The sequence below is a fragment of the Phaethon aethereus genome (assembly GCF_964289735.1).
Source record: "Phaethon aethereus genome assembly, chromosome: 2".
NCBI lineage: Eukaryota > Metazoa > Chordata > Aves > Phaethontiformes > Phaethontidae > Phaethon > Phaethon aethereus.
This window is the reverse complement of record NC_138582.1, coordinates 114249665-114265430: the sequence shown is the minus strand read 5'-3', so window position 1 is coordinate 114265430 and position 15766 is coordinate 114249665. Positions and strand designations below refer to the sequence as shown.

Below are 15766 nucleotides of genomic sequence, written 5' to 3'. Positions count from 1 at the left end.
TCTCTCCAGCTGTTTCTGGAGAGCTCTTCATAAGGCAAGATGACCTGGCTGAGTTTAACATCACTCACATGCGAGATGCTGTCATAGGGCAGCCTGGCCAATTTTTCTGATCTGAAAAGATCAGAAGGATCTGAAGAGAACAGAAGGTGGCAGGTCTTTCTCTGCCTTTCAGAAACCATTCAGGCTGCTCGACAATAAAGTTGATGTTGTGGGCCAAAAAGAAGAAAAAGAAATCAAAGCTTGCAACATTGCTGGCATGGAGCACTCTGCTGGGAAGGGGAGACCTGGATTCCTGCCCTCCTTCCCAAAGTTTTTAACGCACTTTGTTCAATAACTCTTGATACATACATACATGTACGTATATGCACATACATATGTACATATGTATGTATGCATGTATGTATATGCACATATATATCCTTCACATACAGGATATGTGAAGAATCCCCATAGCCCAGAGTGCCCTCAGACTCCATGGGATCCCTCTGCCTTGACTGGCAGCTGTATGCCATCTTGCTGGCCCCACTAAGCTCACGTTGCTTTCTAGCCAGGAGGCCAGCATCAGCAGGAAGGGTGGACAGTGGCACCACCTGGCCTTGTCCAGCCGATCCAGCCATGTCTGCTTGGACATGTGCACCAAGATGGCACCGGTGTTGCTCAGTAACTGACCTGAAAGTAATAATTTTGAGAGTCCAGAACTACTAAAACGAACAACCAGGTTTTTCAAAAGCAGTGAGTGGTTTCAGAGGCTTCGATTTGCGTCATGTTTCTTTCAAGATATCTTAAAGGGGCTGCATTTCAGACCAGGGGTGCTCAACACTTCCAAAATCAGGATGCCAGAAGAATGCAAGATGCCTGCCCCAATTGTTCATATTCTTCAAAACATCAGTCACTTCCAAAAAATCTTGAATTCACAGAAGTGCAAGTGAATTATGAATCTTTTTGTTCCATCTACCTACTGAGAAATGAAAACATACACCGCTAGAGGGAATCTGATTTGTATTTCTGTTGCAGACTTTTTTTAAACAAAGTAGAAAAGGGAAAAAAGGAAAAAGATGAATACATATAAGACCACTAATAAACTACATGCAGGTTATCTTTTTAGTTGTTGAGTTTTATGGGGGATAAGGGTTAGAAAAAAAGTTTAATACTTCTGCTTAAGCATTCAATAACTCATATACACTGACAGAAAAGTCCATCAGTGATATCATTTATTTTTCCATACTGTGGGCTTCTGTGTCTGTCAGTCAGTTTGTCTCTTTCTCTTCTTTCCCTCTGCAAAGTCTCAAACTCCCTTCACCGGAGGTAAAGCAGGGCAGTGAACTACATTGCAATTACATGAGCACATCAAATTTTAAGGAACAGACTTCAAGAAGAAGAAAAACAGACATTATAATCAAAACCAAACTTTGTGGCTACTTTGTGGCTGTCCTACTAACAAGGTCATCCAGTTTCTGGTCACAGCTGCAGAATTTACCGCAAAACAGCTGTGAATTAAAGTCAGGAAAAATTCCTTCTTTCCTATACATTGCATAGGTGTGCCTAAAGAGACAGGCTGACACAAAAATGTTGAAGAGATCCCAATTTTGTGAATACTGTGAGGATAGTTTCTTTGTTTCATGATCCGTTTTCTTTTCTTCACAAGAACTGTGAAGACACCATCCTTGTATCACAAAACACACAGTTCTGCCAGATCTGATGCATATAAGTCTTCCAAAAGTAACTGAGTGCTTTTCCCTTTCTGGTTCTGCTTTGCAAGGTTTTAGAACTTTTCAAGTGTGTGAACTAGGGGGCAATGAAAGCCATAGGTGAACAACTTAAAAGAGATTATAAAAAGCATGGCTGGACTTCTGGAACAGCTGCCCCAGGAGGCAGACATAGCCAGCGGGTTCATCTGGGACTAGACAAGTCCAAAGGCAACAGGTCCTTAAAAAAATACTAAAAGGAACAAGCAAGAGCGTATGCTTTGGGATCACTAATCTAATGATTATTGGTGTTGGGAGAACACAGAACAAAAGTCAGAAAACAGATGGGTTCATATGCTTCTTAAATTGCATCCACTGTTTGCACCGTCAGAGACAGACTGTGTGACTAAGTATCTAACGCCTCTAGTTTGTTCCAGTGGGACATTTCTTATGCTTTGAAACCTTTTTCTTTTTTTTAAATTTTAAAAGGATAGATTTGTTTCTTTGGAACTTCTTTATTTATTCATACAGAATCATGTTATGTTTACCATATTAAAGTTTTCTTTCCTATCCTCCATCCTAAACCTTTCCTGCAGCAATTCAAGATCAGCACTTTGTTATTCTACCCAGCGCTCATCACACACCTTCCCCTTCACAGTCTCTTCCTTTCTTTTCTCTTTTGCACATTTGAAATTATTGCTATATCCTCTTCCTGTCCAGTCTTCCCATCTTTAATCTGGACAAAACAGGTCAAGTCTACTTTAACTCATCGGTATCATTCTTCAGACCTCTGATCATTTTCCCTGCTCTTCCTTGTAGTCCCCCCAACTGTCTAATATCTTTCTTTGAAATAAAACATATAGAACTGGTCACAGTACAGGAACATATGTCACAGTGTGACACACTAGTTCCATCTACACCACCAGCAGGAGAAGGCTTCAGGCCCTTTGGCCTGAAGGGTCTTTGATATCCCGGTGGTACACTCACAGCCCAAGCACTCGCTCCATGAGGGAGGGTGCACCCTGAAATTGCAAGGCTGCACATGGGCCCTTCCCGACTTCTGGAAAAGCCTTGGCACTCCCAGATCACTCTGTAGCCTCTATCATTTGTTCTTGGCATCAGCAACTGACACTAGGCAAACCAAATGATCCAAGTCCCTCCAAAAAAGACCCCTTTTCACTGGGGGGAAGAGGTAATTTGTAGGCAGACTGGCTTCATGTCCAATAAAGCTGATCATCAGGTATTAGGATAACAGCATGGCTTCTTCTAGCTCATGCTCAAGTAGGTACAGATGTCACTACTTTGTCTTGCTCTCCCTTAAGAGTTGCAAGAAGCCTATGGACAAGCCAAACTGAGAAACTAGGGTGCAGAAACCCACTGAAAACAGTCAGAAGAATACCTATACTCACTGAATTCAATGGAGCTTTTATCCTTTCCTTACACCAGGCCAGGATTTCACCTTTACATTTTTACTTGGATTTTCAAAGTCCTGATTTATTGTTTAGGAATGTTAAGGGGAAAACAAGGACCCTTCCCATTTTACAAATGTACCCAGCTACTCTTCAGGAAAGCACCTCTAATAACTCTTAAATACTTCTGAAGAGAGACTGACTTCAGAAAGTCCTGAAGTGCTGTCCTAAAACCTGGGCCCTACAGACACTGCAATCTTATCTGAATTAAGTCATAATACAAGCCGTTAACTAAGTTAACTGTGATCAAATACTGCTTTTCACATGCTCAGGTGCTCTTTTTTCATAAGGAATAACATAGGAAACAGCTTCATTTATTCCACAGCAAACTGACATGTAGGAGCCACTGTCCAAAATGTGGGATGTATGTAAGGGTGGCTGGGAGCTGAGCCATGGGTGCTGAGGGGGTGTGCATAAGCTGACTTCATACACAGAAGTTTATGTATATATTTTGATGGAACTATGTGTATGTGTAATATGCAACCAGGAACACAGCACAGTCAGATGTGAAAAGCTGTGGACAGTCAGCAGGCCAGACTCATAGTCTGACACCAACAGAGATGTAGAAGAGAGAACGCCAATGAGTTCTGCTTGGACCAGACCTGCAAGAGAAGCAGCAGCCAGGAACATCACATTAAGAAAACTGCCTCCTGTCCTTTGAGCTGGCGGAAACGGGAATTCGTGTACATTCTCTGTTTACAAACAGGAGACAATAAAAAGAAGTTTCCAACTCTGTCACCTACTTCTCCTCATGGAAATAACCTGCAAGAGTGACTGTTAACAAATTGCTTAGGTCACAGGAGCAACAATGCACTCAGCAGCCTCGCACCCTTGAACAGGTTTGTGAAATTCTTACTGCTTTAAGTATCTCAGGCGCAAAACGAAAACCAAGGGACATTACAGGAAGGGACTTTAAAAATGCACTTCTGTTTGGAGCACCTTTATCCACAATATAATGTAACATTTTTAGTAACACCAAAAAAGAGTTTTGCTTTTAATCTTGTTCTTTCCCCCCTACTTTCTAGCTGACAACGCTGAGCTTTGAGTAGACAATGCAGACAAGTCATCAGTTGCTTTTATGGCTTGTCACTTAAGTACGGGGTGAGGGGAAATATCAAACTGTAACTATGAAACCAGACATGTGGCGCGAGCGTAAAGGCAGGTAAGAGACCTGAAATCCTTTGAAATTATTTTTTCAAAACTGACTAGGTTTCACGAACACCCCTCTGCCTTAGTAATGTTGACATGTTTCATTAAAAATCACTAACTTAGAGATGAGTGTGGCGGGTTGACCCTGGCTGGATGCTAGCTGCCCACCAAAGCTGCTCTATCACTCCGCCCCTCAGCTGGACAGGGGCGAGAAAATATAACGAAAGGCTCGTGGGTCGAGACAAGGGCAGGGAGAGATCACTCACCAATTACTGTCATGGGCAAAACAGACTCAACTTGGGGACAATTAATTTAATTTATTACCCATCAAATCAGAGTAGGGTAATGAGAAATAAAACCAAATAAAACCAAATCTTAAAACACACCTTCCCCCCACCCCTCCCTTCTTCCCAGGCTCAACTTCACTCCTGATTTTCTCTACTTCCCGCCTCCAAGCGGTGCAGCGGGACTGGGAATGGGGGTTGTGGTCAGTTCATCACACATTGTCTCTGCCGCTCCTTCCCCCTCGGAGGGAGGACTCCTCACACTCTGCCCCTGCTCCAGCGTGGGGTCCTTCCCACAAGTGACAGTCCCCCATGAACTTCTCCAACCTGAGTCCTTCCCACAGGCTGCAGTTCATCACAAACTGCTCCAGTCTGGGTCCCTGCCATGGGGTGCCTTCAGGAACAGACTGCTCCAGCCTGGGTCCCTGCCATGGGGTGCCTTCAGGAACAGACTGCTCCAGCTGGGGTCCCCCATGGGGTCACAAGTCCTGCCAGCAAACCTGCTCCAGCCTGGGCTCCTGTCTCCACGGGTCCACAGGTCCTGCCAGGAGCTTGCAACAGTGGGGGCCTCCCACAGGGTCAAAGCCTCCTTCAGCCATCCACCTGCTCCACCGTGGAGCTCCATGGGCTGCAGAGGGACAGCCTGGCTCAGGGGAATCTCTGCTCCAGCAACTGAAGCACTTCCTCCCCCTCCTTCTTCACTGACCTGAGTGTCTGCAGAGCTGTTGCTCTCACATATTCTCACTCCTCTCTTCTGCAGCAGTTCTGATGTTCCCCCCCTTCTTATATCTTATATCAGAGGCACCACCACCATTGCTGATGGGCTTGACCTTGGCCAGTGGTGGGTCCATCCCGGAGCTGGCTGGCACTGGCTCTGTCGGTCACAGGGGAAGCCTCTGGCAGCTTCTCGCAGAAGCCACCCCTGCATCCCCATCACTAGCAAAACCTTGCCACACAAACCTAATACAAGTAATCTGACTGAACTGCTAAAGAGACGTGGCTGCATCTAATAAAGTATAGCATAAATTATACTATTTTTTTCCGTTTTCATCAGATAATAGTCATCATTTTACAATTGTATTTAACTCACATGCATCGTTGCCTCTTTTTTCACTTTTCCATTACCAGTTTAAAATTAACAGAGTCTGTGGTTTGTACTTTCTCTTCAGCTTACTGTATTATCTATTCTGTTTTATCTGCTAGGCTAGGTGAAATTTTTTCTTCATGAATACATTGCCATATGCCGGAGTAAAATGGAATAGTTTCACTGAGAGCAACAGAGCCACACTGATTAACCTTATGTGCCCAGACAGCATTGACAGCTTTGTCCTTCTCACTGGGATATTCCTGTTCAGGAATACTTAGCATCCTAACTGTACTTTGTATTAACAGTACTGTGCGTAATTCATCTATGCTCCCTCCATGCAAGCTCATGACACTTCTGGCAAACATAATTTTGAATTAAATTCCAGGGTGAGCATTTTTGGCTTTCTAAAACTGGTATCATTAATTACATGGAAACTGCTAATTAATACTTGCTTTTAGGGTCTGAAGATGAGGTAGTTAAGTGTCAAACTCCAGCACATTTCTCTTTGCTCCAGAACTTTCCTGGAATTAATAATGCGCTCAGTCCAATGACTTTAAACTCTTTGATTAACACTGAACCAGTCTGGAGCAAGTTGCTTCAAACTGACTTTTAATTACAAGATCTGTGGCATATATATTTACAGACACACATAATCACATTTGTATATAGGTGTATCTGTACATGCAACATGCACCTGCATAGTCTATATTCTTTATGTTGCTTGACTTCTAACATTATACACTTTCTGAAGGCAAAAATCTTGCCATCCATGTGTATTTGTGGTGCAAAATATCCATCACTTTATAATGCAAGATGCAGGTCATCTCCAAAACAGTCACCCTGAATGCCACCATCCTATTACCTGTATGAGCTTACTGTAAGAGGCTAGCTGCAGAATTACATTTCAACAGAGCCTAAATTAGATGCAACTTTTTGTAATACTGACGAATTTCATTTTTATTCACTTTGTAGCCCTTCTCTGCCATTCACACTACTTGAAAGGGAGCATAAAATGAAGCTATTATGGCATGATAGAGCATTATATTCCCTTCCTTAGATTAACTATACACAGTACAAGACCACTGAGAAGAAAGCCCTGTGCTGCACATATGTCACGTGGCTAGTTATAATAGGACCCATTTCAGTGGGGTTACAGCTGGGCTGAATTTGACTCAGTCTGAACTGCAACTAAGCCTTCATTTACAACATATTATACATATACACATATATCTACAGCGTGCAATTAACTAGAGAACTTTTAATGCAAGAAAAGCTTTCACTCAAAGTCAGCTTTGCATCTCACTTACGCAGATCCCAGTAAGAGCGATAATGAAACAGCGAAACACCTGTAATGCTCACATAATTAACACACTTTTTATCCTGTACATGCTATCATAAGCAGCTTCTTGCAAAACATTGCTGAATATATATTTTGTTCTACCTGTTGTACTCCAAATATGTCCTTTTTAAGATTCATCCCATTAAGCAGCATTTGATTGTGTCCTCTTACACAGACTTAATTACATAAATATACAAGCTTAAAACTTACAGTCTAAAACAGAAATCAAAGGTAAGAATTAAGCAGATGGTTTTTAGTAAAAGTCAGATGCAAATTCTCAGATGGGGTCTTCTGGCTTTTTGTGCAATTGTCATCAATCTGGGCATGGAGCTGAGCAGTGAAAAAATTAAATCTGCATATATGACAAAATTATTTTGAGCAGCATGGTGAAGAGCTAAGAGGTTGTCTTTAGAGCCAAGTATGCTAGATGAATGAGCAATACTGATAGTAAGATGGGTATCAATGCTGAAGGGGAGTCTGAACTACTCGTACGCTGGTTCTAAATTAGCTGAGCCAACTCATGAGAAGCACTTGCTTGTCTCAATGCAGAATTCAATGGAGGAATGAAAATTTGATAAACATGAAGCTATGTCAAAAACATGTTAAGACAAATGGAATGGGAAACAGACCACAGAAGATCACGGTGCATTTGAATTGCTGGTCCTCTTCGGGAACATTACTGCATGTAGTAGGAGGCTGCTTCAGACAGTATCGGCAGAAATGGCAATGCCAGAACTCTATAAAGAGCAGACTGAAAACAACCATTTGCCTCAGAAAGAAGATGAGTAAGAGGAGACATAATAAGAATATATAAAATACTGAATAAAGAAGGAAGACTGAGAACATGAGGGCTCCCTGTCTTATAACTATGAGACATTCTGTTGAATTCAAAAACTGGATAATTTCAACCTGATAAAAGGATACTCTTTGCTTTTTTTATACAGTGTATAATTAGACTGTTTGGGGCTCTGCTGGAGATACTTTCACTTTTCTCTGTGATAACCTTATACTTTCATTTGTATATCTTAACTGCTTTTAGTTTTCTCTTTGCTTTTCTCACTGCGTTTCCTAAGGGAAACTGAAGAAATTACTATACGGTCACTTGTCTCTAGATATAAAGTGGTTCAGAGAGGAGGGCACTGACTAATTATACAACAAACACTCTATTCAAGGAACTTATATGGAATGAGGAAATAACTGAAAATCCAATACCTGCTTGCAGAAACAGAGTCTTGTCTTCCTTGCTGATATGAATCCACTGCTGCCTAAGCTCACCCTACAAACCTGGCTATCTTTTTCTAGTGCTCTTTGTGAAAGTATCCTCACCACCATTCCCTGATGCTCAGATCAGACCAGAGCAAACTGCTGTGAGCCAGAACAACCAGGATCTCCCTGTAATTAATTGTTAATTGTTCCTTCCTGTTCTGACAACATCAGAGAAGCAGGGGCAAAGCTGGGGTAAAAAAAAGTGCTGCTGTGCTTTCTCAGTTTCTTTCAAACCTTGGAGGAGATCCCAAAGGGCTCCCGTGCTCCCATGAAACTGAATTTTAACAAGTTATGAGATGTCTAAGGTGTATTCGCAGTTACATCTGCCTAGATGCAAAGAAAGTCTCAACAGCTCCTAATTTAAACACCTGGTAGCTGACAGGGAATTCAGCTCATCTTCTGAAAACTGACTTTGTAAAGTTGGTATTGCAGGGCTGCTAAAGGACTAGAAAAATACAGAGATTCTGAATTTCAGATCACATAGGACATGAAGTCCCAACCTCCTGTGTTTATTAAAGACCAGTTAATCTTTTGTAAAGGTTTTGAATCAGTACTCTTAATATCATGGGAAGTGATTACCCCCTCTATACTCACTCTAGGCCATGCGCTGCCTCTCAAAAAGAAGTGCTAGTGAAGTGCAAAGCCTAATAATTGTCACAGGTAGCAGATATAACATTAAGTACATCCTGACAAAAGATTAATAGCAGGGGTGCTGCACAGCAGGACTGAGGCAGGTAACCAAATGAGTAAATGTCAAATGAAGGATTATCCTCATTTGATGCTATTCATACACCTCCTTTCTGCATAATCTCTCCCAGCTGAGACCTAAACCAGGTGTTTTCAAAAGCACAAAGTAGAAGCTCTACCTGGTGTGCTAAAGGAGATCCACTATTAGCTGTCAGCAGGAGCAACATCTTCTTTTCAAGTACTCAGCCAGTAGTCAGGAAACAGCATTACGCTGCTAGCTGACAATGACAAAGTGCCCGCCAAGTCAAGCCCTATCTGGATTGTGCTAAACTATTATTATTTATTATTCAAACTGCAGTAGTACCCATGTCAAGGACCAGAGCACTTCCGTGCTCAGCTCTGTAAAAACATAGCCCAAAAGGTGGCTCTGTTCATTTGATTGCATCCTCAACGTCCCACAGCACTCATATAGAGGGCCCTATGCTGAAAAGCTATGTGAAGCATGGGATGTAATCTTTTAGCCTTTAATCTTTTAGAGGATGCAGTTTTTTTAGCCAATGCAAAGACCAGCCAGGTCCTAGAGACACTTTCTTAACACAAGTAGCACCTCTGCAAAAAAAGGTTAAGAGAGCAGTGAGCCTGCAAAATCAAACATACCAGAACTAAACCTGCCCATACACTCGTGTGCTCACTCATCAGCCTTTAATTGTATGACCACACACCACTTTTTCCCCCTGCAGGATTCGTACCTCAGCCAGTGCACAAGATGCACAATAGTCTTCAGTGAGAGACTCCCCGGTATTTTTCTTTTCCTTGCCCAGAGTATTGCCCATGGGCCTTCCTTCCATTGTATTTAAACCTTTGGCAAATATATAATTACTGATACCTTCCTGAACTTCTCTACTGTGCTCATCACTGTTCAAAGTGCTTCACAAAACATTAATGCTTTCAACCTAACTCCGGTTTTGCACAGGCACGTGAATCAAAGACTAAGGTAGAAAGTGCCACTCACTGTGGTTGCTCAATTTCAGACATGGAGCCCTGATCTCTCACATTAATTAACATGACACACCACATGAAATGTTCAAAACAGCCGTCTGTTAACTTCAAGTCATGGCTGTGAGCAATTCGTCTTCTCTGCAGAATTAAGAACATTAGGCTGGGCCTGCAGAAGAGAAACAGCATGACCCTGGTGGTCACTTCTCACTAGTTCACTTTGCCCAGCATCAGGCTGGGATTGTGCTGCAAGAGCAGGGTTCGCCCTCCAGGCAGCAACAACCAGGTAAGAGGCTCCTTCCTCTTTCACAGCTGCCTGGGAGGGATGAGGTAGGGTTCTATGGCTCTGACCGATCAAGGGGATGTTCAGCCCATGCCCTGAAGCAGGTAGGGGCCCTGCAAAAAAACACTGTGCAACCCTGAAATTAAAGATGGTATCAAAGCACAATCACAAGGGGGCAGTACCTTCATTCTCCTTAATGACCAACATCCGCATCCTTTATTTTGCAACTTTTTCTCTCTTCCAGAAAAATCCTATAGAATCATAGGATCATTTATGTTGGAAAAGACCTTTAAGATCATCAAATCCAACTATTAATCTAGCCCTGCCAAGTCCTCCACTAAACCATCCCTAAGCACCACATCTACACATCTTTCAAATACCTCCAGGGATGGTGACTCAACCACTTCCCTGGGCAGTCTGTTCCAATGCTTGACAACCCTTTTGGTGAAGAAATTTTTCCCGATATCCAATCTAAACCTCTCCTGGCGCAACTTGAGGTCATTTCCTCTTGTCCTATCGCTTGTTACTTGGCAGAAGAGACCAACACCCACCTTGCTACAACCTCCTTTCAAGTAATTGTAGAGAGCCATAAGGTCTCTCCTGAGCAGCCTTTACTCCAGGGTAAACAACCCCAATTCTCTCAGCTGCTCCTCATAAGACTTGTGCTCCAGACCCTTCACCAACTGTGTTGTGTTATATAAAAGCATTTTGTCCCAGCTTGCTTAACCTGGACAGATCCTGGTCTGACTCCTGTCTCTTCTGAAGAACACCTTCTTTTTTGCATTCAGGGAAGCTGTTGTGGCTGGGCAGACAGTTTAGCCTCCACAAGCTTCTTAAGGAGGTACCAGATTAACCAGAGATGCAGCTGCAGGGAAAGATCTGCCGCCTTCCCTGTGGGCCCAGGATTCAAACATGCTGAATGTTTAGTCTGTTTAACACATGCTAATAGAAACCTCTTAAAGGCTTTTCAATTGGCTGAATGGGACAATTTCTCAAGAACAGCAAAGATCCTATCTATAGCATCTAGGCAACATCCCTGGCAGATTTTAGCTTCTCAGTGAAAAGGTAGCAAGAGGTCTTTTAGTTTGTACAGGAAAGTCTTCTCTTCCCTAACTTCATTCTGATAGATTAATAACTTTGCTGATGCTTTTTGGAAATACTCAGCATTTGATAGGTATCTGCCATGAAAAATGCTGCCAAACATAAACTATTTGGGCTAAGTTAAAAGTGACTGGAAACAAGACATCAAAGTAGAAGGGCTGTGTAATCTTAAGTATGGTTAATGCTACTGATGTTGCCTAAAATACAAATCCTTCCTGTCTCACAATTCCGTCTAGTGGCCTGATGAACTGCACCATTTTCTTGCGGTAACCCCTATGAGGTTTACCTGCATGTTTCCAGAAGCTGGGATTTTACACTAGGGAAAGTTTTTTTCTACACTTTGATCACTGTTGCAGTCAGGATATTCATAGAATCGTAGAATAGTTTGGGTTGGAAGGGATCTTTAAAGGTCATCTAGTCCAACACCCCTGCAATGAGCAGGGTCATCTTAACTAGATCAGGTCACTCAGAGCCTCATCCAACCTGACCTTCAATGTTTCCAGGGATCAGGCATCTGCCACCTCTCTGGGTAACCTGTGCCAGTGTTTCACCACCCTCATCATAAAAAAGTTCTTCCTTATATCTAGTCTAAATCTACCCTCTTTTAGTTTAAAACTATTACCTGTGGCAACAGGCCCTGCTAAAAAGTCTGTCCCCATCTTTCTTACAAGGCCCTTTTAAGTACTGGAAGGCTGCAATAATGTCTCCCCAGAGCCTTCTCTTCTCCAGGCTAAACAACCCCAACTCTCTCAGCCTTTCTTCATAGGAGAGGTGCTCCATCCCTCTGATCATTTTGTGGCCCCCCTCTGGATCCGTTCCAATGGGATGAACCTACCGTTTGATTCAGCACAGTAGTTCTTGTGCTGAATGCATCATTTACAAGACAGTGAGTTGCAATAAATTAAGTTTTACAGATAGTCTTGTTGATATTTAGTCTTTGAATTTATTAAAGCAATGATGAGTGGCTTGGGTTTAATACCTTATGTCACTGTTTATTTTGGTGTAACTCTTTTATTGACATGTGCACACTGGAGAAGCTAAAAGGCATCAACAGAGGTGAGTTGCAAATCTGGAAAAAGAGATAGCTCTCTTCCTTTCCCACCTTTCCACCGGGAAGAATGGAGACATATGTTTCCAACTTTTCATGGTGAACAGGTATGTTCTTATAAAAAAGAAAAAATTAATAATTCAAAATGGCGTGGCATTTCTGATTATGCACTCCTGGAAAGTGTGACCAGGAAGTGCTGAAAGCTTTGGTCAGCCATAGGCTCAGTCACACAAGCCTTGCTTTCTTCAGTGACACCAGTTCACAGGATTCACTGTTCTACTCCTTAGCATCCTTACTCAGTCTCTGCCCATAACTCACTCCGGTTCAACAACTGTCTTCAACAAAATTATTCATCTGACTCCAGCTTTGCAGGGTTGCCCCTTAGGTTTGGGATTCTGTGTGTCAAAAACATATACCAACTGTTTCCAGCTGTAGAGGAAGAGTAAAAGAAGGGAAGACTTACTCCACTGTAGAGACTATGCCAACTTTCATGCACTATTTGCTTTACTAAAGTTAAAAGCAATGGAAAAGGAGATTAGAAATTGAAGTACCATCCCATCTTAATGACAGTGGGGACAATACACCTCCACATAGTACATATATTTAACAGATGTAGTCCAAAACTGCTGCCAGCATTGACATAAATCATATTCCACATAACGGAGCTTCATAATTGGGACCATGGTTACACAGATTGCAGAGTTGTATTGCAGAGCTATGATATCATACCTGTGAAATACTATACAGCTATTCAAGTACATCAGAGCTATGAAGCAGGACTATTTAAAAGAAGTGCTTTCAGCAGCACTTATACTAATACCAAATATTTACATTGCTGTCACTTTCAAAGTTCAGCAGGCTCATGGTTTCTAACACACCAGTTGCATGCCCCATTATCTCCAAAAGTGCAAATCCCCACAGCCAGTTTTTGAAGTTCTAAGTGTGGCATTTTTGCCGGAGAAGCACATTTGAGCCTTGCCAAAAACGGGTCTTTTAGATCTCAAGAAATTGCTGTGGAGATTTGCTCCTTTGCCTCATTGCAAATTGAAGGTGGAGGCTGCTTTTAAGCCAGGGACCAGCAGCACTCTTTGTTTGAGGGCCATAAATGCAAGCCCAATATTTTCTGAGACTTTGGAGAGGTGGGGGATTTTTTTTTTTTTTTAATACCAAAGGAACTTTTCTCAGTTAACATATAGCAATGTCACAAATACAAGACTGCTCTGCAGTTGCATCTCCATTTTTTCTGCTGCTTTTCTTCATTTTCTTCTATTCCCTTTTTTGACATGCTTGTTTTTGTTCCCTCTCCCTGTGCCCTGTTTGCTCCTCGTTCCTGCACAATTTCTGCCCACTTCTTCCCTTCCTACTTTGCTCTTCTACCTCTAGAACAGCCGTTTTTGGCTGTTTTCTTGCACCCACAAGTGAAGCGGGCAAGTGAAAATCACAGCATTTCTTAGGATACTGGATAATAACAGTACTACCTTGGTACAAAAAAAAGATAATTTAACCACAGATAGCCTAATCTTTCAATATACAAACTGAAATATGAAAAAAAAACCTTGGAGACGAATGCCAAGAAGTTCTAGCCAAACATTTTAATTGAACAGTACCACGCATCTGTGCTTTACTCTCTGAAGACTGCAATGTAGGAACATACATCCATGGCCAGAAGAACCCAAGTGACTTAAGTCACAAACCTATCCTAGAGCTTCTTCTCTGAAAACAGATTCCTGAGCACATATACACACACTGTTACTGCTGGTCAGATGGAGTACTGCCTGCGCTGGACAGTAATATGCCAAAAAGTACCTTGTGGTTACGTTTCTGAGCTAGGAGAAAAAGTATTTTCTACTGTAAATTAAGCTCCAGTGAGCACACATTATAGAAACTGCAAAATACAGACATTCACAAAACAAAAGTTACTTAAAGATGTGACTATACATTCATATTTGTGTGTGTGTATATATGATACATAAATGAGAATATACAATATAGGTAGAAAATGCTTTTCTTACCTTATTGCACTTGCAGATAAGTGGCCATAAGAACCACTGGCTGAGGAACTGCTACGAGAATTATTGAGAATTGTGACCAAGGAATTTGGAGATGTCCGTATCATGGTCTGAAGGTCAAAGCTGTGATCAGATAGGGGGGATATGGACAACGTACGCTTTCGGCTTGGTCTAGCTGACAATCTCGGACTCGGAAACCTGGCGCCTGTTATGTAAACACAAATAATTATCCACCAGGGTACTTAATCGCATTTATTTGTTATCAGTGATGGGTAGAGGGAGTAGCAAGACACTAACATGCTGTGACGAGCCCATTCTCTCCACTTGTGATCTACTGGCTACAATTGAGGAAAATTAGGAAGAAAAATCTATCTTCCTGTGGCTTACCTCAGGGGAGCTCTGTTTATTAATGTGCAAGCAAAATGATAAATTGCTAAACAAAAGGAAAAGACTTTTATGAGTTATCCCTCTCATTTCTGGTGATTTATGAATCTGATGGCTTCTTACACATTCACATCATTAATTCAACCATGAGCAATGAGACAGTGGTTCAGATCTGGGCTACCAGCAAATGCAAAGCCACATCACTTTAATACGTACAGCCAAACCTAAACTTGTAAAATACAGCGTAGAAATGAAGAGGCAGCTTTTCCATTGTTGACTGTAATTCTGCCAGGTCAATAATTGATGCAAAACTAAAAATCAGGGTGGAAAAACCCACTATAAAGGGCAGCTCGATCAGTTTAAGTCAGATTGACATTCACAGTATTAGACTGAGAACAGTAGGCTTTATTTGAACTTGTCCAGGATCCCATAATATTCTTGTGCTGGGGTATACAGGGGCCTACAATTGCCAAATTTCTTTAAAAGTAGAGATTAAGCTAGTCAAAGCAGCAAAAAGAAGGCAACCATACAGATGCCATCTAAATAAATACATATTCCACTTCTAAATTTGCTGTGCTGCTCTGAAAATTTCTACCTCTTCTGGTCCATTTTAACATGTCATCCCAACTCTCTGCAGTCCTGATGGAAGATATATCATCTTAAATTTCTTCTCTTTATTTAATTATTTTCGAACCTGGTTGAGACTGAGAAGGGGAGAATTAGCTTCCCCGCTGCGTACTGAACTATTTCCTTTAACAGTACTGCTGCTTCTACCTTTTTAATCCCTTTAACCTGTAGTAAAGGACTGAGTCCTAATGATCCTGACAGCCAGGGTCATGTAGGTCTTAGGTTTGATGCCTACTTTACAGCTACTTCTCCCAGAGTGCCTGACATTCTCTGTAACTCGCTAATAATTCACAGTTGGCCACAGGCCTCCATTATAGGTCTGCCTTTCCTAATTCTTGCTCATGTCTCAGTG

At 41.9% G+C, this 15766-nt stretch overlaps 1 protein-coding gene across 2 annotated transcripts in view; it reads right to left on the bottom strand.

Annotated features, from left to right (window-relative positions):
- Nucleotides 1-15766, bottom strand: part of GLI3 (GLI family zinc finger 3) — a gene marked incomplete at its 5' end in the record, with an annotated part of 201889 nt that overhangs the window by 44150 nt on the left and 141973 nt on the right. For both annotated transcript variants that reach the window (XM_081996622.1, XM_081996623.1), the window contains one exon: nt 14407-14608. In XM_081996622.1, coding sequence (XP_081852748.1) covers nt 14407-14608 — 202 coding nt within the window. The remainder of the gene's footprint in view (nt 1-14406; nt 14609-15766) is intronic.